This window comes from Coenobita brevimanus, chromosome 72 (genome assembly GCF_032717465.1).
Source record: "Coenobita brevimanus isolate Jiangsu-jjx chromosome 72, ASM3271746v2, whole genome shotgun sequence".
Taxonomy (NCBI): Eukaryota; Metazoa; Arthropoda; class Malacostraca; order Decapoda; family Coenobitidae; genus Coenobita; species Coenobita brevimanus.
Genome location: NC_137025.1, coordinates 7577501 through 7603705, shown reverse-complemented (window position 1 = coordinate 7603705; position 26205 = coordinate 7577501). Strand labels below are relative to the sequence as shown.

At 41.9% G+C, this 26205-nt stretch overlaps 1 protein-coding gene across 1 annotated transcript in view; it reads right to left on the bottom strand.

Annotated features, from left to right (window-relative positions):
• Positions 1-26205, bottom strand: part of LOC145407013 (rhotekin-like) — a 63945-nt gene that overhangs the window by 16166 nt on the left and 21574 nt on the right. The window contains exons 2-4 of the mRNA XM_080278027.1: positions 14590-14798; positions 10299-10397; positions 2388-2498 (exon numbers count right to left, since the gene is read on the bottom strand). Of these exons, the coding sequence (XP_080134153.1) occupies positions 2388-2498; positions 10299-10397; positions 14590-14798 (419 nt within the window). The remainder of the gene's footprint in view (positions 1-2387; positions 2499-10298; positions 10398-14589; positions 14799-26205) is intronic.

Genomic DNA, 26205 nt, shown 5'->3' with positions numbered 1-26205 from the left:
CACGTATGGATTGGTTATATGGTTACCACCCGGCGCTGTAAATGAATTCCTGGCTTACAGGAAACCATCAGGCTTGCCATTCAATGTAAAGCCACCTGAAATGGAAAGAGGCATAATAAAATGTGACAGGAATGATGGGAAAAATAGGAAGAGAAGAGGGCAGACACAGAAAAAGAGTGATAATGGTGAAGGCAGTAGTAAGCAGCACAACATCAAGTGAGTGGATGATGGTGAGATATAGGGGGGGGGAAAAAAAAAAAAAAAAAAGTGATAAAGGTGAAGGAAGAAGCAGGCAGCACTACATCATGTGAAAGGATGATGGTTGCCATCACCTACCACCACTGTATATGTAAAATTTCCTGAGATGGTTTTGACACATGAAATACAGTATTATATTTTACTAAACAAATACAACACAGATATTTTATTTAATTTGGGATATCTTTAAGTGAATAACTGTTAAAAAAAAAAAAAAAAAATTCATGGAAATAACTGTTGCTTAACCTACACAGCCAGAGGATATCATATTCAACTTAGTCTTGCTATTCCTGATGATGATGTTCACGTTGGTATAGTTTTTTTAAGCTGGAAGAGTTAGATATAGCCTTTATTAACCCCTTCACTAATAGTGCTCTTCCTTAGACTGCATCAAGCTGTCCAGCAACCAAAATAAAACAATAAGTATATAAGTGGTAGGTGGGAGTGCTCGCCATCCACACACTCAATGTAGTGCTGCTTTCGGTGTCTGCCCTTTCCTCTCTTTCATCCTTCCTCTTCTCTCTCTCTCTCTCTTTCCTTCACTCTTTCCTCTTTCTTCTGCCTACGGGTGACTTTACACTCCCTCTTCTGTCTTTCTCTCCTTCATTCTTTCCTCTTCCTTCTGCCTGTGAGTAACTTTACACTGAGTGACAAACCAAATGATTTCCAGTACACCAGGAAACCATTTACTGCGCTGGGTGGCATCCATATACCCAAATTATGGAGCCTGGTGGTTTAGTGCGCAATTAAGGTGCTCCAATTGGACTGAGTCTGTGTAGGCTTTTATCCATGGGGTGACTGGGGTTTATTGCTCATGTAATGCCACTAAGGGATGAGTGAGGCTGGTCACTCTCATCTTAAATGTCAGGACCAACTTGTCTAGTCCCGGGTTACTACACTCCTTATGGGGCGACATAGGATTGGATGATGGATGGATGGATGGAATACATCAAGTCCTCGTTACATGTTGCCATTTTCATATTCTATGTTACTGCTAAATCATCGTAATATTGAAAAATTACCTATTAAAGGTCCACTTATGCACAGAGAGATACTCTGCTGGCTTCCCCAATTTACAGTACTGTTTTGTACTCATGGTCTAAAAAAAAAAAAAAAAAGATAAATAAATAAATAAATGCAACACATAATGAAGACTGCCTGCACTGAAGGGATTAAAAATGGTAATGTGAATCCAAGAAATGTAAAAGGGATTCATAGCTAAGAGAACGCCTAAAAGTGGGAAGCAAAATAACACTGGTGAGGCTAGTGAAAGCTCAGAAATGCTGCCTGAATTTGCCTGCAGACCTCTGTCATAACTGTAGCCAACACATTCCACAACGCAGTCAAGACAAGAGTATTTTGAGCACCTTTGCTATGATGACAGCTCTTGAATTTTATTCTTCCTTTCTCAAAATCATTTTTATTTTATTCAGCTTCTTTTACTCTTACACTGGGGAAGATAGACAGAGCATACATTAATCCCTTACTATGAGGAGATCTCCTACTCTGTATAAAAATAAGCCAATGTTATTGGAACAAAATGAAACTATGATTAATTTGACAGAATGGGATAATAGCTACTGGTACTGTAATTCTTCAAGCCTCTGACAGCTATAAGTTTTCTAAGTTAAACAAAATCCTCTGGTGTTAGTATGAACACAATGCCTGAGTCAACAGACGCACAGGGGTATTTCAAGACAGCTTTTAATGCAATGACTGCTAGGATTTCTTTCAGGTGAATAAAATCATATGGTTCTAGTCTGAATACCATAACTGACTGCTTTCATGGCAGTGAAAGGGATAATGAAATAACAGACAGTAGCACAAAACACCATGACTGAGTGATAAAGAAAGAAATTATCAGAGTAATGTGGTCAAAACATTATACTGCTTACCAGTATTACTGTTATTACTTTTTTTTTTTTTTTTTTTTTTCCCATAGACCAATAACTAAAAATACAACAAAAAAGGAGCAACAAGTGCTGCACTTCATTATAATGGGATAATCATAAGATATACAGTAATGATAATCTTTTTGCTACACAAAAGAGAAATTCACAAACACTGATGGCATAAAATACACACATACTGATATCCTTGATAAAAAAAAAATATTCATGTCAACTTACAATACAATAACATCATCAAAGCAGATATCTGTCATGGAGCGGTCGACAGGATTCACCATCACCGTGTCATAGATCTCTGTGCCAATCTTGAGCAGCACAAACACAGCAAACCTGGCACCAAAGGTGAGGTTACAGACAATATGAATTATCATAATTATCAACATTATGTATAAATACTGCAAGCCTGCCAACTAGGGTTGGATTATAGAAAATATCATCATCATCATCATCATCGAGCACAAACACCATAAAACTGACAACACAAGTGGAATTCCACACACAATACTCATCATCATCAACATTATAATCATCATCTTCCTCACCATGCACAAACACTACATATCTGACAATGCAAGTGATATTACACACAGTATTCATCATCATCCTGACCCTTTTCCCCACTTTAGGATAGGGCAAGGTAATAATACCGAAACAAGGAAATAGAAAGTCTGTAAGTGAGAGAACTATCGAAAGCCTGCCATGTGAAATGGGCCACACAATCAGTCACACCTCATTCAAGCTCCTGGAATCCTAGCTCCATCTCACAAGCCAGGATTTGGGAGTCATGAATAGTACAAAGCTGGTAACAGTCTTGGATACTAACAGCAATCCAATGTTTTTATTTTGGCAAACTACAGAACATCAATATTAAAAAAATATGAATAGTGCACTAGAGAATATTAACACAATCAAATACAGCATTATTCCTTTTACGATCTGCTTGCTATCTCCAGATTATTTTAAATAAGAGTGTCAGATACGGTCTGCATTGAACCCTTCACTACTGAAAGGCCTTCCTACCTTGAATAAAACATTCAAGTGGTAGCCTCATTAAAAAGGCAAGTAAGTCTATCTATCTATCTATTGTCAGATGCCTCAATCCCATTAGGGGTGACCACAAACAAATCGCCTCCATGTCGCCTTGTCCCCCGCCATTTCACTACCCTGCTCCCAGCTCACACTCCCCTCTCTCATATAACTCTCCACTCCATCCCTCCATCTCATCCTCGGCCTCCCCCTCCCTCTCACTCCCTCCACCTCACTCACATACACTCTCCTCATCAGTCTCTCATTCTCCATCCTCACCACATAGCCAAACCACCTCAGTGTGTTTCTCCTAACGCTTCCTATCACATCCACATTCACACCACAATGCTCCTTCACTTCCTCATTTGCCGGTCTGTCTCTTCAAGTGACTCCACTTGTTCCTCTCAAATAACTCATTTCCACTGCTCTCACTCCTGACTTGTGTCCTTCCAACACGGTCCATGCTTCACTTCCATACATTAGGACTGGTATCACAATACTGTCATGCAATGACTTTTTTACTTCCACAATCACTTCCCTATTCCCTGTCACTACTTTCAAAGAACCAGCAACCTTTCTTCCCTGCTGCACCCTATCAAGCACTTCACCCACTAAACTTCCATTCTTACTCATCACACTACCCAACTATTTAAACGTACTCACATTTTCCATTTCCTCTTCATCCAGCCTCACTGAACATTCAGTGGCTTCATTTCTCTCAAAGACCATAACTTGACTCTTCCCTACATTCACCCTTAGATTTCATTTCTTACACACTCTCCTAAACTCATTCACCATGCCTTGCAGTTCCCCTTCGTCTTGATTTAACAGTACCGTATCACCTGCAAACAACAGTACGGGGAGTTTCCAAACACTGCCCTCTCTCAGTAAGGTTGCTCCACCATCCACTGCCCTACCTTGTATATCTTTTATAATCCCATCCATATACAGACTGAACAACCATCGGGACATGACACTTCCGTTTCAATCCAACATTCAAATAGAAAAATTCACTCAGTTCTTTATCCACATGCACTGCAGCCTTAGCATCCTTACGTTGAGACAGCGACAATCGCTCAGTGGATGACATGGCCTTCTCTAATGACATCCTTGAAGGTGCAGATCACGGTGCCATTAACCTCTAAAAGACAGGCACTGGAATGTTTTAACATATGCTCAAGACGGGCGTAATTGGCGGGTGCGATATGGTGGGGGGTTTGTGGGGGGGGGCTGGGGGGGGTTTGGTGGGAGGTTGTGGGGTGGTGCAGTGGGGTGAGGGGGTGGTTGGGGTGTGTGGGATGGGGATGGGGGTGGGGATGGGAGGTGAAGGGCCTGGGTGCAGGAATCGGTTGGGGTAGGGGAGATATGGGGGATGGGGGTGTTTGGGGTGTGGAGGGTGGGGGTGAGGGGTAGAGGGTGGGGGGGTTGGGGTTGGAGGAGTAGGGGGTGGAGGGTGGTTTGGGGGATGGTGGGGGGGTTGGGGGATTGTGGAGCATGGGGGCAGTGGGGGGGTATTGGTGGCAGTGGGGGGTAGGGGTGGGGGTGAGGGGTGGTCAGGGGGTCGGGGTGAGGGATGATTGGAGGTGGTGGGGGGACAGGGGTGGAGGGGGTGGGGTGGAGTGTGGGTGTGGTGGTAGGGGGGTGAAGGGGGTGGAGTGGGGGTGGGGGGAGCATGAACGCATACGGTATGTGGACACCCATCTTTTTGGACCTAGTACCTTCAGACAGCATATGCAGACACCCGTCTTTTAGGAGTTAAGAGAATGGACAAACCTGTCCCACTACGACTATCAGATTTTCAACCGGTCCCCTTGGACAGAGGCCTGGGCGAAGGGGGAGTGGAGGAGAAGAAAGAAGTGAAGATGAAGAGAATGGAGAAGAGGATGCACTGACCATGGAAAGGGAGCATCGCACTCTGCTGAAAGTGGGGTATAAAACTCTTCAATGTAAGCATCGTGATGAAATTCAGGCGAGACCGCAGGAAGCATGGGAGATGTGCAACAGTGCTAGATGACGATGAGGGATGAGGAAAACTGAAGAGGAACGGGGTGAAATGCCCTGTTAGGTAAAGATGTGAGAAGATATTGAGAGAAGGAAATCAAATGGTTTATGGGCGAGTGCACTTAGTGTAGAAGATCAGGCCAGAACCATTTGCACGGGTCGTAACAAACAACAGATAGATTATCTTTGTGGGGTATAAAGATAAGGTTAGTAACGCTGGTCCATTTGGACTGACATTCTAAAACGGAGAGAAAATCCCCAGAGAAAGGAAGTGAAGGGTAAAGTTATGTAAAAGCTAGCTAGGACAAAATTAACATCAATGATGTATCAAAGATGTAACAGTGACATGAACAAAGGGGTGGGACAATGCCCCACGATGGGTATATAAGAATGACTGTAGGAGTGGCAGGCAGAGATGGAACTGATAAAGTGTCCAGACAGGACAGTGCCAAGGGAGGCAGACACTTAACATCCGTGTCATAGGTATCGCGGGTTTGGTGAGTAAAGGCAGATGAAGTTGTAGTAAACCGCGAGGTATAAGGCAATATTTCCCACTGCTCAGAAGCCAGTAATATATTCAGCCACGTTGTCCTCGACCATGGGATAAGATTAAGTGATAGACTCAATTCAAAATATATACAGTACATGTAGTTATAACTGAACACTGAATAATCAACGTACGAGTAACTAGTCTAGTACAGTAACTGTGTTTTATTCATGGGCAAATAGTTTGTTGTATTCAAGTGAGGGTGTTATACATAACCAATGAGTTGTACTCAAGTAATACATAAGTATATGAGATGGATAATTAACCTCCTGGTGTAGGATTGCAGTCCCAGATGCTAAGTACTTGGTAGACCTGTAACAACCAAGTTGATACTCTGTACACAGTACTAATATTAAAGCTAGAATTTAGAACCTCAGTGTGTGGAACAGTGATTTGTGTTAGTCCAGGGATGAATAAAGGCACAAAGGGATTGTTTAGTATTTTACTGTCCCAACTGTAACGTTACAGGTTCTATTTGGGTTTGTCTCCCCACTCTCTACTGTTATTGTAACGCTTCCAATAAACACATTAATAACAGTCATTCTTCGTACTTAGCCTAGCTGAATACAGAGCACCACCACGGGTAGTTGTGGGATACATTCTTGTACATACTCTTCACGGCATTCAACACCTTCGCAGTTACTCCATATATTCTGACACTTAAACAGAAGAATTCATTTAGCTCACTATCCACACATACTGCAGCCTTAGCACCCTCATACATACTCTCCACGGCATTCAACAACTTTCCATTTACTCCATATATTCTAAATACTTTCCAACTTTCTTGTCTATCCACCCTGTTACATGCTTTCTCCAAAGCCATGAAGGCCACATACAACTTCTTTCCCTTCTCTACAAACTTTTCCACTAAAGACTTAAGAACAAATATCTGATCTACACAACCTCTTCCCTTCCTAAAACCTCCCTGTTCTTCTCCAACTGATTCCTCTGTTATTTTCCTAACTTTGTCAACAAGTATCCTACCATATACTTTTCCTATTACAATAAGACAACAAATGCCCGTATGAATACCACACACTTCTTTTTCCCCTTTTTCTTTGTACAAAGGAATAATTATAACTGACTTCCAATCCCCCAGGACTCTACATTCCTCCCAGGTCAATCTGCACATCCTCCATATCCATTCTACTACTCTCTCTCCCCCATGCCTATGCATTTCACCATACAGTCTGTCAATTCCTGGGGCTTTCCCCATTTTGACTTTCTTCATTACTTCCACTACTTCCATCCAACTGATTTCTTCCTCGATTCTCATCTCCCTCCTCCTCCCAGGCAATCCCCAGCCACTTATACTTACATTACTTTCATTCTCTATGTTCAACAATTCCTTAAAGTGTTCTCTCCATCTGCTCACTTTTTCTCCCTTCTCCATTAGCAATCTACCATTTTCATCTTTCACTCCCTGACCTTACTTCTTTATCACCCTGCCTGTGGAGTCACATGGAGAGGCAGGCTGACGAATGAGGATATAAAGGAGCGTTGTGGTGTTGATGTGGATGTGATAGGAAGCGTTATGAGGAACACACTGAGGTGGTTTGGCCATGTGGAGAGGATGGAGGGTGAAAGACTGACGAAGAGAGTGTATGTGAGTGAGGTGGAGGGGGAAAGAGGGAGGGGGAGGCCGAGGATGAGATGGAGAGATAGGGTGGAGAGGTATATGAGAGAGGGGGGTGTGAGTTGGGAGCAGGGGAGTGAAATGGCGGGGGACAGGGCGACTTGGAGGCAATTTGTTTGTGGCCACCCCAAACGGGATTGAGGCGTCTGGCAATAGATAGATAGATAGACTAATTCTCTTTACCTTCTTCCAGAACATTTTCTTACATTCCCTCCACTTTACACTCAAATTCCTCACCCACTCTCTTCTTAATCTCTCTTACTAATCTTTTCATCTCTCTCTTCCTCTCTACATATAACTCTCTCTTCCATCTCTCAACTTCCTCCACACACCTGTTTCTCATCCACTCACTACATGCTTTCTTCTTTTGTGCCAAGTCTGTCTCACCTCTTCATTCCACCATGCTGTTCCTTGCACCCCCTTTCATCTTCTCTTCACCCTACACACCATCTCACATGCTGCACAGATTTCTTCTGTGAATACCTTGCACATAACTTCCACATCCCCAATCTGTTCCAGATCACATTTACCCAATCACACCTCCACTTCTCTCTTATATTCTAACTGTTTTCCATCCTCTTGCAGCCTTTCTACCCTCCTTGTTTGGACTACTTCCTCCTGTCCTTCCCTTCTCCTACTCCTCCATTTCATTTGAACCTTGACTTTCACCACCACCAAGTGGTGGTCAGAAAGTACACTCCCCCAACCTCTGTATGTTCTTCCATCCATTACACTTCTTCTATCATTCATACACACATAATCAATCATTGCCTTCCGTTCAATCTCAGTTCACCACCCACCCTTCTCATCACTTGCCACGTATACCTGTAGATCATTTTGTGTCTAAAGAGGGTATTGGCTATCAACAACCCCTTCCATGCACAAATGTTCACTAGAACACTGTCATTCTCATCCACTTCTGCAGGCACACCCCACTCTCCAACTACTCCACCCAGTTTCTTGCTGCAGCCTCCACAAACCCACAACATCCACTTCATTACATGGCAGCACATCCACCCACAGCAAGGAACATCAAAACAACACCCAGCACATGATACCATACACAAATACTGTCATCTCTCCCCCCTCGCCCACCTCAGACCAGCTTCCAGAAGCATGCCCACACTCGGATCACTCGCCGCTCCATTGTCACTTTAAGACAACGCACAGCTGCATGCACGGCCTCCTGACATCCACCCCTCTGAATCCTATCTCCCTTGTGAGGACAGGGTCCACCTGGCCAGGCTGAGATGTGGGCACCATCCAGCCCTCTTATGCTACCAGAAGAGGCTGGATGACTCTGTTGCTGATGCCTGTCCAGGATGCAACACAGCATCCCATACTATTAAGCACATTATGGAAGACTGCATTGCACACAATCACCTAAGCTAACAACACAACATACACTCTCTGAGAGCTCTGTGGGAAAGCCCGGTCTCGGCCATGGCCTTCCTAAGGGACTCAGGGTTGTTCGGCCAGACTGCCTAGGGAACAACAACTACTACTACTACTACTCCATCCACTTTCACAGTTCCTACTTTTCCATTCATATCTGCAACCAAAAAACACTCTCTCTTTCCTTTCAAACTTTTCCATGCACACTTCCACGTTTGTCCAGAACTCTTCTTTGCTCTACTTACACGATCTTACATTGGTGCATACATACACAATCGCCCACATTTGTTGCCCAGCTTTCAATCGTACCCACACAATTCTTGAGCTGACAGATCCATACTCTCTTATATTCTCCTTCCATCTCCTGCACACAACAATACAAACTCCTTCTTTTGCCCTCTCATTCTCACCTACTCTTGCACATATACCCCATCCATACTCCCATTCTCTCACAATCTCACCTCTCCATTTTGTCTCAGAGTTTCCACATACATCCACTTTCGTATCCTCGAGCACCTGGAAAATCTCTCTCTCTTTTTCATCTCATCATTTGCACCTCTTACATACAAGTAAATCACTTTAATAAAGAGGTTATGACACTGCACAGCAAGCTGCCAAATATGAGGTGCTTGCAAGCCCCCTATGTCCAGAAAAATACTCTATGAAATATCTGGGGAAAAATAAACATAAAATGGTGAAGCTTGCTGAAGATTCAGAATGAAGTTGCTCTGGAGTAAAAAATGAGTACAGTATTTTAGTTTTTTATTTTATAATCCCTCAGCCATAACCCAGACACAGTTTATCTCTTACAGTTGTTTAATTTCGTAGCAGAAAGAAGGCTTCATTGTACTAAAGTGGATGACTTGCCTGGAAATATCCTTCACAGTAACTCTCTCAGTATACTAGAAGAGGTATCTCCTAAATTAAATAAAATGTGTCTGAGTAAATAAATAAATCTTTTTAAAAAATCACTGTAATGAAAGGGTCTGTGTATTAATTCTAGTCCTTTTCATAAAAGAAGCCTTTCTACACAATAATACCGTATTATCTGAAGGTAGATATAAAAACTAATATAGGACCTCAATGCACTGAAAGGGCTAGGTGAGAAGCACCTATACCATATGCTTCACTTACCTTTGTAATAACTAACTAATGCTCTGACTGCTACAATTTTCTCACTGAAATAAAACCATGTGGTTTTAGGGGGGGGAAAAAAAAAAAAAAAAAAATAATAAAAAAAACTCCTGTCAAGAGCAATGAAACAGATACTCAAGGCAGTTTATAACTCCTTGACAACCAGGCTTTCTTTCAAGGCACAAGTAAAAACTGTTTAGTGTTTACCTGAAGAAATATGCCAGTGTTTCAGCAGCTGTTCTCATACCTGTGGCAGTTAGACTTTCTCCCAACTGGGCAAAATCACTCGGAGTGAGCCTGAATAAAGTAACAATGTCCACAGCTGTCAAACAGATAATTAGGATAAATTTCAACACAAGAGCTGGAGGAAGTGAGATGTGAGTCTGACCTGCGATAGTCGCCCTTGTTCTTGAAGTGGTCAGTGTCCTTCCATATGAGTGGCATTCTCAGGTCTGACACACATACACGGGCCACACTTGGCTCACATCTGAAACACGCACACAGTACTGTTTAATACACATAAATCATGCATGCATCACCATCATAACCTTGCTTCCCAAGATTTCCACGCAGAGGGCGGACCCAGTGGACCACATGAAACCAGTCACTTTAATTGTGAGAGCGAGGTGCATGAGTTGAGTACAGTACATGTATTGTGGTAGGAGGGTTGCCTTAGAAAGAGAGTATAGTATACTGTTTGTGAGTTGTATTTTGAACGAGAAGTGAAGCCTGAAACATGGAATGTGATAAAATATAGGATAAGAAAGACACGGAACTCAATTAAATAAATAATATTGTACATGCAGTCTATAAACCTAATGAAGTACATAATACAAGCAGTCTCGTATAACTGAGAGTGTCTTTTAATGCTCATCGTCATCACTACCATCATCATAATCACCCTCATCCTCCTAAGCCTTTTCCCTCCTAAAAATGGGATACAACAGAATATAGAAACATGGAAAGTGAAAGCATGAAAGTGGGAAAGTTATCAAAAGCATTCCTAGCAAAATCTGGCTACACAATCATTCAAGTCCCAGAAACCCTGGATCCACCTCACAAGTCTAACCGCCTTGTTTTTTTAATGCGAGGAAGAAGGAACCAAAGGCTAAGCCTGCATGAACATTCCTTCCAAGAAAAAAACAAAAACAATATTTTTTGCAATACTAAAACATAATTATACTACAACATAAGAATATGACACAATATTGCAACTGTTATGAAAATAAGTTTAAAGAATATGAGGTAAATATTCCCATTATTATTTCACCAAAAACAAATACAGTAATCACTCTAATATCCGGACGCCCAATATCCGAACATCCCCACTATCTGGACATAAGAATGTTTCATACTGTACTTTTTTCCATACTATACTTTCCTCATTTCACTCTTTAATGTCCTTTATTGGTGTGAATAGGGTGTTAGGAGCTATGCATTTGCAGTAGGAAGGTGTTTTTCTGAGTTAGGCTAGGTTAGGGTCCATAAGTACCAGTCCAGGAGCCAGTCACCAGAATGTTTATTATTGTATGAACCTATTTCTAAACCCTCATTTTGTTTCTTTTGCATTTATTTCAGTCATTTATGTGCCTTATTGGTGTGAATTGGGTCTTAAATAGGTGCTATGCATGTCCAAAGGGAGTTGTATAGGTGTGTCTCTGAGTTAGGGTCCATAAGTAGAAGTCTATAAGCCGGGGCCCAATATCCGGACAGAACCAATAACCGGACCTATCTATGGCTCTATTACGTCGGATATTGGAGTGATTACTGTAATGTCCTGTATAATTAAACTGCTGTAAAGTAAATATATAAAAGTGTACCTGCCAATCCTACATTGTTCTTTTCGGAGCACGGAAGCCCAGGCCATTAGGCTTTCGTAGTCCTGAACATTTCAGGGTATGAGACCCAGCACCTCAAAGACTCTAACCACAGTGTGCATTTTCTGACTCAAGAACTCTACCACCAGACCACCAGGTATCTACAGCAATGATGGTGTAACTCCAGTTTAGTATGTCTGGCTGTGCAGACCCATCAACTGTAGGAAAGCAATTGCCCCTGCAGAGCCATCCCATGCAGTGAACCAATGGTCCCTTGCGGTGGACAGCACCTTGCCACAGCAATACATGGGGAAGAGTGTGGAGGTTAGGTTCAGGGATGGATGCTGCATTTGCCTCTCTCCATCCAGCTAACAAAGGACACCACAGTAGACTCTACCTCACCCCATTGTTTGATGATACAGTATAGTTCCCACCAAGTACTGTAGCCTATATGGTTTTCTGGTTAAAGGAAACTATTTTGCTTGTCACTCAATGCAGAGTCATCGTAGGAAGAAGCACACAACAATACATTACGTGAGTGGATGATGATCCCCACAACCTCTGATGGACAACATCTATAGTAAAAGGAATGTGCTTAAATTATGCAGTCCAAACAGCAGAAAAAGGCTGTGACATGTATGTATGGATATGACTCCTGTTCTTTATAGAACTTCACTGGAAATCCTTAAACAGGTTATGGTACAGGTGCTATACTCACATTTTTAAAGAAACTGTCACACTAGGACAGGACTGTAGGAACTCAATATCATCATCACCATCACCATCATCATCATAACCTTATTTTCCACTGATATACAGGGTGTGTAAGATTCAGAAATAGGAAGAGGTATTCAATAAAAGCAGAACAAGGTAAGTGCACTGAGAAAGCACATAACACCTGCCAAAGCCTATACCAGACAATTCAGATCACCACCAAAACTTAATCAATTCTCCCTTGGCCCATGGCCCAAATATTCACAAAACTTCAATGAAATAAAAATTTAATCAGCTTTTCCTTGGCTCATGAACCATATATCCATTAAATTTCATTGAAATCCATTAACAACTTTTTGAGATATCTTATGGACAAACAAACAAACTGGAGTGAGTACATAACCCCCTCCAACTCTGCTGGCAGAGGTAACTACCACTCACTGACTGCAGTGAAATGGCTTGATGTCCACTCACTTATCATTTATGTCACTGAAAATCTCAGCTCCACCTCACAGTTCCTAACTTCCATCCAGAAGTAGTGACAGAAGGGTGATGAGTGAAGGTGACTATAACAGCACCACATTACACTAACACCTACCCTACTTACACTAACTAGCTACCACCTAAATATATCACCCACTAATTTTACACAACTGTACCATTTAAAAATACACTACCATCTAAATATACAACACTAACTAAACATACAGTACACCACCACCTACATATTCATTATCACTTTCATATATGCCACAACCTACAAAAATACACTAATACCTAAAGATACAGCACTACCTTAATATCCACCACTTCCTAAAGATACACTTCTGCCCAAATACTATATTCAACACTACCTATGTACAGGTTGATATCATTACCTAAATATACACCACCACCTAAATACATACATTTGCCAAAAAATACACCACCACCTAAACAGACACCACAAGCTAAATACACCACCCACCATCACCACCTCTACTGACCATTCTATCTATTTATACTCAGAGAGAGAGATTGAGAGAGAGAATCAAAATACACACTACCACCTAAGCTCACTACCTAAACATGACCCATACCCCAATTACAAACATGCCCCACTTATTCACACCCACCCACCTAGGCAGCACACATTTACACCTACCTGCACCAACATGTACACTTCACATCCCCATACCCATCCACCGTGTTTCATCTACCCACACCAAGCTAACCTTACTCACACACCCCACCTTATCACCAACTCATACTCACCTGGGATACTAGGCCTTTTCTTTATGCAACTTACTCCCACTCCCACCATACCCAAACCAACCCAGCATCATCTACACACTCCAACTACCCACCAACTCTATGTGACACCCACCTATCTTAACTACCAACTAATTCTGTCAAACTTACCCACCCACCTCAACTACCCACAATGACACTAACTCACCTACCCTTCCAGCAATACCACTTTGGTTACTCATACCCCACTATTTCAACCACACCCACACCTAACCAGACTCAAGTACTTTTAACTATATGAGTAGACCTCTCCAAATACCACTTACCTACAACTCCACCTACCCACACCAACCCATCTAGTCCTATTTTTGCCTATTTAAACCCACACCAATCCATCTAGTCCTACCCCCACTTACCCACATCCACACCATCCTACCCAACCCTACTCCCACCTACCCACAGCTACACCAATCTGCCTAATCCTACTCCCACCAACACACACACACACACACACACACACACACCTGGCTCCATTCCCACCTAACACCACCAATCCACCTAATCCTACTCCCACCTACCCACACACACCAACCTACCTGGCTCCATTCCCACCTACCCACACCAATCCACCTAATCCTGCTCCCACCCACCCACATCAACCCACATGGCTTCATTGCCACCTACATACACCAATCCACCTACTTCTACCTACTGACACCCACAAAAATCCACCTAGTCTTACTCCCACTTAACCTAAACTAATCCAGGTACGACTGCACTCCTACCTACTCAACCACAAAAATCCACCTAGTCCTACTCCCACTTACCTATACCCACCCAACTAGCACTACTCCCACCTAAAAACACCCACATTAACCCCCCCCCCGTCCAAGTTTCACCTATTCCCCCCTCACTTACCCATCAGGAATAATCGTTGAACTCCTCCGCCGCTGCAGCTCTGCCATGTATGCTGTCATGCGCTCACTGGAAGTCATGAGTGTCTTGGCTGCCTCTAGGGTGTGTGGGAGGTGTGCACGTGTGCCCTGAGTCCCACACGCAGCCAGCAGTTTGGTGGTGCCCTCGCGCATCTTGATCTCTAGACCGATGCGTTGTTCCAGGTCATATTCCTGTAGGAAAGGGCGAGAGAGAGAGAGAGGGCCAGGTTAGAAAGGGAGAGGACTAATACGGTACACACACAACATACAAAACACAAAAGGACACGAAATGACCCCCACCCCCCCCACACACACTGACGACTGAGTGACTCACCAGTCCATGCCTTGGCTATCCATTACATCAAATCAAAATCTTGTGGTGGGCTGGGCTGAAAGGAGACATGTATGATATGGTGCCTAACAGTTATCACACCATATTAACACAATCAATTTCCCCTTTTAGTGCCATGACACCTTTTTATGTTTCATTCCTCCTACGACCCGAAAATTTCATTCAACTCCAAATAGCAAAAGGAACTGTATCCAATAACTACCTCATTGTTAAGAAAGCCCACCTTTTTCCTCTTTCTACCACCAGATAATTTCATTCAGCTTAGAAGAGATGTCTTATTATGAAGGCATTATTTAATCTAGTTAAACAGGTTACAAAATTCAGAAGGCAGCTTATTTTCCCTTTTAACCCCTTCAGTATGATATTCTAAATTATATTCCGGCAACCTCCACACGCTTTTATTTTTTGGGGGAGGATATATATATTTTTTAACCGGTTTGGGGGAAAAGAACTAATATTCGGTTCCGTCTACCAATATACGATACCAGTTTAGGAAGCTCTTCTGGCGCTGAAGTAGTTAACAGTTGGCAAGCTGATAAGAGTATATGTTTGATAGATACTATAAGCCATCAGTTCATATCTGACCTGGCAGTTATTGACTAAGGATGGCAAACTTAGATATGTTTCCGTCGGGGACTGATACATACCAATACACTGACAGACAACTAGAAACTACAGGCTCAAGGGGCCAAGTTACGGAGATGAGCACTGTTGCTAAGGGTCTCAATGCGTTACCGTCACCTTATTCAGATGGTCTCTTATTCAATTATATTTCTGCTATTACAAGCTGGATTTGTCCAGCTTCGGTGAGACATCTTGTCTGAACAGGTTAATAAAAGGCTACCGGCTATCTAACTCATCCAGTTGGAAGTCTCTCCTGAGTTGAATAAAATCGTCTGGAGTTGGCAAGAATCAAATGATAAGAACGTGATGTGCCTCAAGTGGTTTGGCGTGATAGACATATTGAAAGGCTGGAGTGTGTGTGCAACAACAATACAAGGCCATGAAACCGAAGCCTCAACGGCCATTTCTTATCCTAGACGTAATGGTCTCTCTCGTGTCTCTTCCACTGCATATCAAAACTTCATATTCTCCCGTAGGCCTGTGTCACTAATATGTACCGTTTCCACCCCGATGACCTTTCAATTGTATTCTCACTACACCCAGAAGATTTTTATTCAATTCAGGAGAAATCCTTGATAATTTCTGTGTGTGTGTGTGTGTGCGCGCGCGCGCGGAGTAGAATACGGTCATCAAGGAGTGTAAAGAATAATAATGTAGGCCCTGTGAGATGAGCTGTGTCGTGTCCAATACAGTGATCATGGTGTTACATACCGCAACCTACTCGTCAACTCTACCTTTAGTCCCAGAGCTGTCTCCTAAGCTGAATAAAATCGTCAACGGTCGTCAATACAAGTGAAAGGAAAGTTATTATACCCAGGTTAATGGAAACTGGCTGTAGTCTCCTCATTACCAAAGGCTTCATTTTCAGCTGAATACAATCTTATGGTGGTAACAAGATTAAATAAGGCGCCACAGTACTCAGGGGTCAATGACAACTGTTTCTAAACGTTTCACAACAAAGATATTCCCTTAAGATGAATAAATCCTATGGCGGAAGCAAAAATAAATACTGGTAAAGCAGTTTTACATTGTTACAAATCTTAATACACATCTCAGTTGTATTTTTTCTCAGCTATTTCCAGTACCTGTCGGGAGGTAATTCGCTGCTTTTAGCACTTGGTTTTGCTTCCAGTTCATAGAAATATCAGCTGTTGCTACCACGGCAACTTCAATATGAGGATTCCTCAAGAAACGATGTCATTTTTGTGTAAATGTGTATGTACGTATGCAAGACATCACGTCATTATTGGCGAAAACTTCCCGCCACCAGTGCAGCTGAAGGTCTTGGCTTCTCCATGCAATCTGGTAGCTACCTTACATTTCAATATAGTTTTATTATTCTCTGGTCTAGTGAGTTCTGGCAGTCGGATCGGATGTGGACCTCAAGTGTTTAAATCCAAAACATAAGGCCACTCATGGAGATGCGACTGGTCATTCTCGTCTTAAATATCTGGAACAAGCAGTCTACCCCCAGGGCACTAAGTTCCTGAAAAAAAAAAAAAAAAAAAAAATGGATGACTGACAGATGTTGTCAACCTTGCATCACCATCTAAACCATGAAATAATTCTACTGTACAGTGAAAGACACAACTATCTTCCCAGTTCCGTCCAAAGATATTTACACCTGGCGAAATACAGTGACAACCCTATCTCTACCGATGCGTGTTGCAAATGCTTCGATTTTTCCGCTGTTCGTCAAACTTTGGGAAGATAGTTGTGTCTGTACATTCTCAAGGTACCGGTACGGTAAGAAGAAAATCTGATATGGAGTTGAGTAGTGTTTCTAAATTTCTGCCTATCACATTTCTCTTTCAAAAGACTCCCTGACATCCACTGGTTGCCTAATCCGAAGTAAACACCCGCTTCAGCTGTGCCTTCCTCCTATCACTTACGTAAGTATTTTTGGGTACACATGCCTCCTTCATATCACCTATGTAATTATTCTTGGATGAGGCACTTGCATAATAACTGCCTGATCGTTCTCGTTCAACAATGGTTCAGTGTTTTCTCGTTTGTGTCCGCCTTAATTCCATGACTTTTTATTTACTTTAATCTTGCTCTCACCAGGCGAGTTAATTCACCTTTGGAATAACTCATCCAAATGAAGATCCTGAAAACAATCGCATCTATAATCCTTCTCTTCCCTCTCCACTAAACCCCCGTTTCCTGGTAATCTCTCCCCTTTAGCTATATGAAATCGTCTGCGGAGAGCGAAAAAAATAAAATAAAATGCAACATCACAGGCGGAAGAGTTGATGAAGAAAGGACATCATCGTCATCACCCAATTTCCTGTTAGCTATAACTAAAGGGTAACCAAAAGAAGAAAAAAAGTGAACACTAGGAAGAGAAAATCACAAAATAGGCTATAAGCCAGCTAAAGGTCGGTGCTAAACTCTCTCTCTCTCTCTCTCTCTCTCAGGTAGAATAACATATGCGAGGTACAGCTCCCACATGCTAAAAGGGCTAGCTACTACTACTACTACTAAAACACACACACACACACACACACACACACACACACACAGAGTAGAATCGTAGACGTTTCTTATGACCAATTCCCCCACTTTTTTCCCGTGTCTCTATATCCTGTTCATTGTACTGTTATCACAAAGGCCAGCGCTTTACTCAGCTCTCGCACTGTATAACAACGACTTCATTTTTATTATATTATTTTTTTTATTGCTACCCGTTGGTTTTATTAACTTGGGAAGGATCTCTAGTAGTGAGGGGGTTCAAAATGGCTCTATCTATCCTCTCTGGTGACTCGTCGATCATCGATCATCGGGCAGCCGATCTCATCACCAACCATCGCATCTTCCCCTGTCTCTGCTGCCTTTCCCTCGTTCGCCAGTTTGCTGTCCCCACTACGCTCTAATTGGAGAGCTTGTTCTTGTCTTTTTTCCCTGACGGGCTCTCAGTTTGCCCGTGTCTCACCAGGTGTGGGCGAACATCAACAAACAAACCTCTCTGGTTCAAAACGTTTCTCCGTCTTTTGTTCGAAACGTTTCCCTCTCTGGTTTCAAACGTTTCTCCAGAGCTGAGCTGCCATGCGTACGTACCGAGAATGAAACATGGCGTCCCTGTTGAGTTGTGTAAGGCATGATGTAATACAGCATATGCCATCACTGATACACTTCCACAGCTTGGATAATGGAAATGCTTCTATGCTCCCCCCCTGTCTATCTATTAAAAAAAAAAAAAAAAAAAAAAAAAAAAAAAAAAAAAATGTGGCTGTACCAACAATACGCTATACACAAAGTTCAATGTCCGAGTCAGGGTTAAAGTATAAAAATCTTCGTCTAACCATTACTCCTCCTGACTTGCGACCTCTATCCTACGAAGAATATAGTGCTAAATATTTTGTTGTACAGTCTATTAAACAAAAAAAAATCTAAACGCGGAAAAAGCAGGTTTACAAGCCGCCTGCTCAAAAATTTGGTTTCCTCTCATTACAATTTTACAATCAACTGACCTCCACCCGATTCTGGGTTTCTCTTTAGTACAAGGCGCAGCAGTTGTTTGGGCCGAATTCTCAGTTTAGAAGGCTTTCAAGCTTCCCTTGCCCCCTGCCCCCCCCCCCTCTTTCCTTACACAGCCTTTACCACCCAAATATGCTGTTATTGTACTGTGTGTTCTTAGCTTGTACCAAATGCTGACATAACTGACATGAAATACGAATACAGTACAATTTTTACCAGCGGTATGGAAAAAAAAAAAAAAAAAAGGCCAAGGAAGTGACGCTAAGGAGTTCCTATGGACAAGATAATATGTGTACAAGGAATGGTGACGATACTTTTTTTTTTTTCTCAGTTTGCCTTTACCTGTTAACTCTGGCGACGTATTGCTTCTTCTATCATGGAAGCTGAAGGGGCGATTTTATACAACATAAGAAAGACCTCTGGTACCAAGCAGGTTAATGAAGGGTACGGTACTGCTATATCTAACCCCTACAGGTAAAAAAAAAATCTCTTCGATGAATGAAATCGTCTAAGGTTAAGAGAAATCACATACACACACACACACACACACACGTCACCATATTCAAGGGGTTAATTTCTATACGCAGTCAATAGTCAGCACTGTCATCGGCATAAGAGGCTTTCCAACACCTCTTTCTTACCAACTTACTCTGCATAGTACAGCAATTTTTTTCCATGCTACTACCCTACTGCTTAAATACCATACACCTGACTGTCAAAGCACTATGGGCAGACATTTATTAGTATGGAGGATGTGACAGAGAACCTCCTTAACTGACGAGAAGAGGGTCCAATGAATCCACTACCTTATCTTTCTTGCGACTGAAAGAATGCTGAACTTCTCTGGGTACTCTGCTCACATATTTTACTTCAGGATTTTTCAGAGCCTTGTTTCTGGACCCACCCTGCCCCTTCGAAAAAGACAAGCAAGCACACAAAACAAGAAAGCAGGGTTAGGATGAAGTCAGCTACAGTAGGATACCGGTATTAGAAGGGAGAAAAACTAAGGACGCGCTTGGGACAACTCTAGTAATCCTTCCCCACTAACGCAAGACGATTTTATTCAGCTGAGAGAGAGAGAGAGAGAGAGAGAGAGAGAGAGAGAGTTGGCGAGTATGTATGTTAAACCCTGGATATTTGACGGTCATTAGTGAAACGTATGTGAGGAAAGAGTGTCTGGCTTCTTTACCTCACTGCTGAATGCACCCTGTAACGTGGCATGCAGGCTAATCAAACCTAATCCTCGTAACTATTCCACACATGACCATTGGATAGTGTAGGCTTGCACAGACCTTGGACTCCACACATTAAGAACCGGAACTGTTTGGAGGAGGTGTGAGAATACAGGGAACTGAGAGAGGTTATGAAGGAAAGGAGTAAAAGTGGGAGAGTACAAATAGAAGTTGCAAAGAAATGGAGCAGACAGACAAGAGAAGTCGTAAGTCAGGTCATAAGAAGTAGGATAGAGACAGGGAAAGATATAAGACAGGTTGGGTTACAGAGGTCGTGTAGGGTAGACAAAAGATAGGAGACGTTACTAACACCCTCAGCTGAAAAAAATCGTCTGGCTTTTGCTTGAGAATAATACAAAATGAGACGCTATCATGTGAGGATTATGAGAGATTACAAAAGTGAAGTAAGCTAAGGTACAAAAAGTGAAGTATGCTAAGGTAGAGGCAGGACAAGCTGTAAAAAGAATTTGCAGAGAGAAGTAGGGTAGGACAGGGAAGGGAGAGGAGAGGTGTGAGGGCGAGGTAGGAATATGCATAGCCTACAGGATGGGCTACACGTATCAACACTGGCATCTGCATTCTAATCATTACACTGTTAGTAGTAGTAGTAGTAGTCGTCAAGGTTGTGTGTGTGTGTGTGTGTGTGTGTGTATGTGTGTGTGTGTGTGTGTGTGTGTGTGTGTGTGTGTGTGAGAGAGAGAGAGAGAGAGAGAGAGAGAGAGAGAGAGAGAGAGACACACACACACACACACACACACACACACACACACACACACACACAGCCTACACAGTCTCCTTTGCCGTATATACCACCGTGCAGTAAGGCTTGGGGGAGGCCAGGTACATCCACGGCATAGAAAATACCTTATCTAGCCTCTTCACTACTATCATCTCTTTTTGTACCAGCACTTTACTTCTGTTACGACTGAATGCAGTAGGGGAGAGGTATCTGATAGTGGAAGGGTCAGGGAAAGCTGTACTTAACCCCTCCAGTTCGAAAAGTATGTCCTAAGCATAATTTTGTTGCCGCAAGAGGCCATGAAAAATAATAATAATGATAATAATAATAATTGGGGAAGAAGTTGCATGCGGCCTTCATGGATTTGGAGAAAGCATATGACGGGGTGGATAAACAAGGAAAATATTAAGAATATATGGAGTAATTGGGAAGTTGTTCAGTGCCGTGAAAAGTATGTATTGGGGAACTGAGACTGCAGTGCCTGTGGATAGTGAAATGAATGAATTTTTCTATTTGAGTGTTGGATAGAAACAGGGATGTGTCATGTCTCCACGGTTGTTCAATCTGTATATGGATGGGGTTGTAAAAGCGATACAAGGTAGGCCAGTGGATGCTGGAGCGGTTTTTATGAGAGGAGGCAATGTTCGGAAACTCCCTGTACTGTTGTTTACAGATGAGACTGTAAAGTGAAGACGAAGGGGAACTGCATGGATTTGTGAATGAGTTTGGAAGACTGTGTAAGAAACGGAATCTAAAGGTGAATGTAGGGAAGAGTAAAGTTATGGTCTTCGAGAGAAATGAAGTCACTGGAAGTACAGTGAGGTTGGATGAAGAGGAAATGGAAAACGTGAGTGCATTTAAGTACTTGGGTAGTATGATGAGTAAGGATGGAAGTTTGGAGGGTGAAGTGCTTGAAAGGGTACAACACTGAAGAAAGGTTGCTGGTTCTTTGAAAGCAGTGATAAGAAGCAGGGAAGCATGGAAGTACGAAAAAGTCGCTGCATGACAGTACTGTGATAACATCTCTTATGGAAGTGAAGCTTGGACCTTGTTGGAAGGACATAAGTCAAGATTGAGATCAGTGGAAATGAGTTATTTGAGAGGAGCATGTGGAGTTACACGGAGAGACAGACTGACAAATGAGGAGGTGAAGGAGCGTTGTAGTGTGGATGTGGATGTGGCAGAAAGCATTAAGAGAAATACACTGAGGTGGTTTGGTCATGTGGAGAGGATGGAGAGCGAGAGACTACCGAGGACTGAGAGTGAGATGGAAGGGGGGAGAGGGAGGTGGGGATCAAGGATTAGATGGAGGGATGGAGTGGAGAGGTTTATGAGAGAGGTGGGGGGGTGAGCTGGGAGCAGGGCAGTGAAACAGAGGGGGACCTGGCGACATGGAGGCGATCTGTTTGTGGTCACCCCTTACGGGATTAGGGCGTCTAATAATAATAATAATAACAACAACAATACTGTATCAACAACAACAATAATAAACATACTCTGACTGAAGAGGATAAAGCAGAAATAACGACAAACCAAATAAGTAACATAAAAATAGTATAACGTTACTCGAGAATGAGAGAAAGATTAAGGTTGCTCCATAACGCCTCGCAGGTAAAACGATATATCCAGATCCTTTAATTATCCTAATATATTCCAAGTATCCATAAAAATGTTACGGTATAGTTTTATTCTAGGGACAATGGAAGCATTCGAACACATATAAATACACCAAAAATTAATCATCAATAAACAAAAATTAATCATCAATAAACATAAAATATTAATCATCTGTTAATAAATATTTCAAGAATTAATCGCTTATAACTGCATTGGTAGAAATATTCCAAAATATTCAATAATGTAATAATTTAATACATGGGACAACAGATATTTTCGAGCATATTTTTAAAATTAAATCCATGAAAATTCAATCACTTCATACTTTAGTCAAGAAAAACATCCGAATACAATCTGAACACTTAGGCCAATTCATCAAAACTGACGACGACGACGACGACGATGATGATGATGATGATGATGATGATGATGATGATGATGAGGATGAGGTGGAGGAGCAAGAGGGGGAGGAAACTGAAGGTGATGGAAGTTAAGATGATGACAATGGTAATGATGATCAGTTTAACACAAAATTCCCGGTACCAAGGCTACATTCCACGGTAACCGCACAGCAGGACGACAGCTTAGTTGTGACAGGATGTGCAATACCATTCCTGTAAATGCTGCCATTTATCTCACCGTAACAAAATCGACTGCTGTGTGGACTCAAGTGGTGTTATGGTATAATGACAGCAGAAATGTACCAATAATGAATTTATACTAAAGTGGTGTGGCTGGCTTACACACACAGCCTACTGTGCATTAATGTGGTAGTGAGCATACTGAATCCATCCATCTCTCTCTCTCTCTCTCTCTCTCTCTCTCTCTCTCTCTCTCTCTCTCTCTCTCTCTCTCTCTATATATATATATATATATATATATATATATATATATATATATATATATATATATATACACCGGTATATAACTGGGGTGGTGTACTGGTAAGATATGATGTCCGTTTGTTTTCGCCTTAAGGAAATGGGTCGCTCATGACTTGAATACTAAATCGCGGTTGCATGAAATTCAGTGAGTCCTAATTATAAGGTGGGAATGAATATCCCAGTGCTCAGATCAACTCTCCACCCTGAATACACCACCATCAACTGAGTACGGCCTTGAAATCTTCATTTACAAAAAAAAAAAAAAAAAAAAAAAAAAAAAAAAAAAAAGCAACGGTAATCGTATTAGTGTGGTTATGACTGTGGTGCCATAACCAGAGGTATGGTGCGCTGACGGCATGGTGTAGTGGTGGTGAGATGTGTGGTACTGTGAGACGTGAAGTGGTGGTGGTGGTGGGGGTGTGGTTCAGCCCCACAGTGGTGCCCCAGGCTAGTCACGGGAACTAGGACAGTCACCTTACCCAACTTCCGCAACGCTACAATCATTTTCGTACTGCCGGTATTATTTCATTTTCAACATACGGTAAGTACTTATAAACTGAATCTGTAATATACCATAAGTTCAGTATGTGTGTGTGTGTGTGTGTGTGTGTGTGTGTGTGTGTGTGTGTGTGTGTGTGTGTGTGTGTGTGTGTGTGTGTGTGTGTTTTAGACGCTGATTCCTATGCAAAGTGATTAACAAAATCCCAAATTCTGCAATACTTAATCCCACTACACATCGTCCCTCATTACCCTAAATGGCCTCGTACCTTACTGTGTGTTACAGGCTAGCCAGCTTCTCAACACTCTACAGTTAAATATCACGTCATATAAATCCTACAACGATTAGGCTACCAGTCAACTGTCCTCGTATGCCGCACCGTACCTTAACTACATCAGGATCGGCATTATTCATGGTACAGTCTCATCATTTTACTTAACTCAAGAGGCCTCCTGATGTAATAGCGGTTACCTACTGTTATGATTAATCCCTTCTGAATGACTTTTTATTCATTCACTTATTTGTTTATTTACTGCTACGCCCAACACTTTATTCAATTTCAGAAGTGAGCTGCTACCTATCAACGAAGTTTAGTATAAATCAGTATTCCTTCCACTGCAATTTTAGTTTATAGATTCAGAAAACGTATAGGTAAGAGACGGTAGTATTTCATCATTATTATCATAAAACTTAATAAAAATGGAGTTAGTAACAGTATACAAATTAAAAATAGCTACCGGTAATCGATACAAAGAACAATTAAAGAACTATCACAAATGCTCTCTGGCTTCTATGACTCACTCATCTGGAAAAAAAAAAATCGTCTGTTGTTAGCTGGGACCTACAGTTATTCCCGTCATGAAAGGGTTAATGGTGACAGTACTAACACTCTGCTGAATAAAATCGTTCTGCGCTAGACAGAACAGAATGCAAGAACTGTTCAGACCACGAAAAGGTTAAAAGATGCTTAATATACAGGTAGTCAAAAGAAACTTAATATAGGTTTAATATGCAGGTAATCCGTTTGCCACCCTGACCTACTTACACGCTTATCAATTAATAAGTCTTCGTGGGACTTTTTATTTCATTACTACTACTGCTACTACTACCACTACTACTACTACTACTACAACTACTACTACTACTACTACTACTGCAACTACTACTGTTACCATACTACAGGTACTACTACTACTATTACTACTACTACAGCTACCACTACTACTACTACTACTATATGTAATTACTATTATTATTATTACCGGTATTATTATTATTATAAGTATAACCTAAAAGTGCGCATCTCACCACGTAAACAGTCTAAATTATATATGCAAGAGCGAAATATCACACCTGATAGTCACGAGTGGGTATTGGCAGTCTAAATTTAACCTCTCTGAAATAACCTGAACACTCTCTCCTATGACTCACCCTCAGCTGAATAAAATGGCAGTTATTCACACCATGGGGCGGGGTAAATATTATATATCCGCGAAATACGATACCAGTGAATGAATGAGAAATGTAGGTCTCTTATCTTCCGACTGAAATAATATTGATACTCAGGGTCCTATGACTCACTCTCCAGTTGATTAAAGGGAGCGCTCCACACCATGAGCGGGTTAATCTTTTCAGTTCAATGATGTACTTTCAATTTTAATCCTGTTATCTCCAGGCGATTTTCTTCAGTTTGGAGGACACATCTTGTTCTGAAATGGTTATTAAAGGCTAAATATTTAACACATCCAGTTTAAAGTCTCTCCTAAGCTGAATAAAATCGTCTGGTGGTGGTAGTACTAGCAGAAGTGCAGTTGCAGCCCCAGGCTCATCTGAACGTGAACCCGGTGGACTAAAGGCTGAAGTTGGCCTCTTCCTGCAGGTCCACATTCTTCCATTCAGGGGGATAGGGACACAGCTGAGGAATGTTTGTAAAACCGGGCAGTGGAGATACCCGACTATATTTCGGTGCCACCACATGAAGGCGTCCCTCACCAGAAAAAATAAATAAATAAATAATAATTATAAGGAGGTAGCAAGAATAAACAAAAGCAAATACCATCGGATTTTGGGGTAGAGAAATATCACATCCGTAATCATAAGTAATGCAGGTCTAAATTTTAACATTTTAACGACCGAGATCCTTTTAAAACTCAAGCTCCTAGGACTCACTCT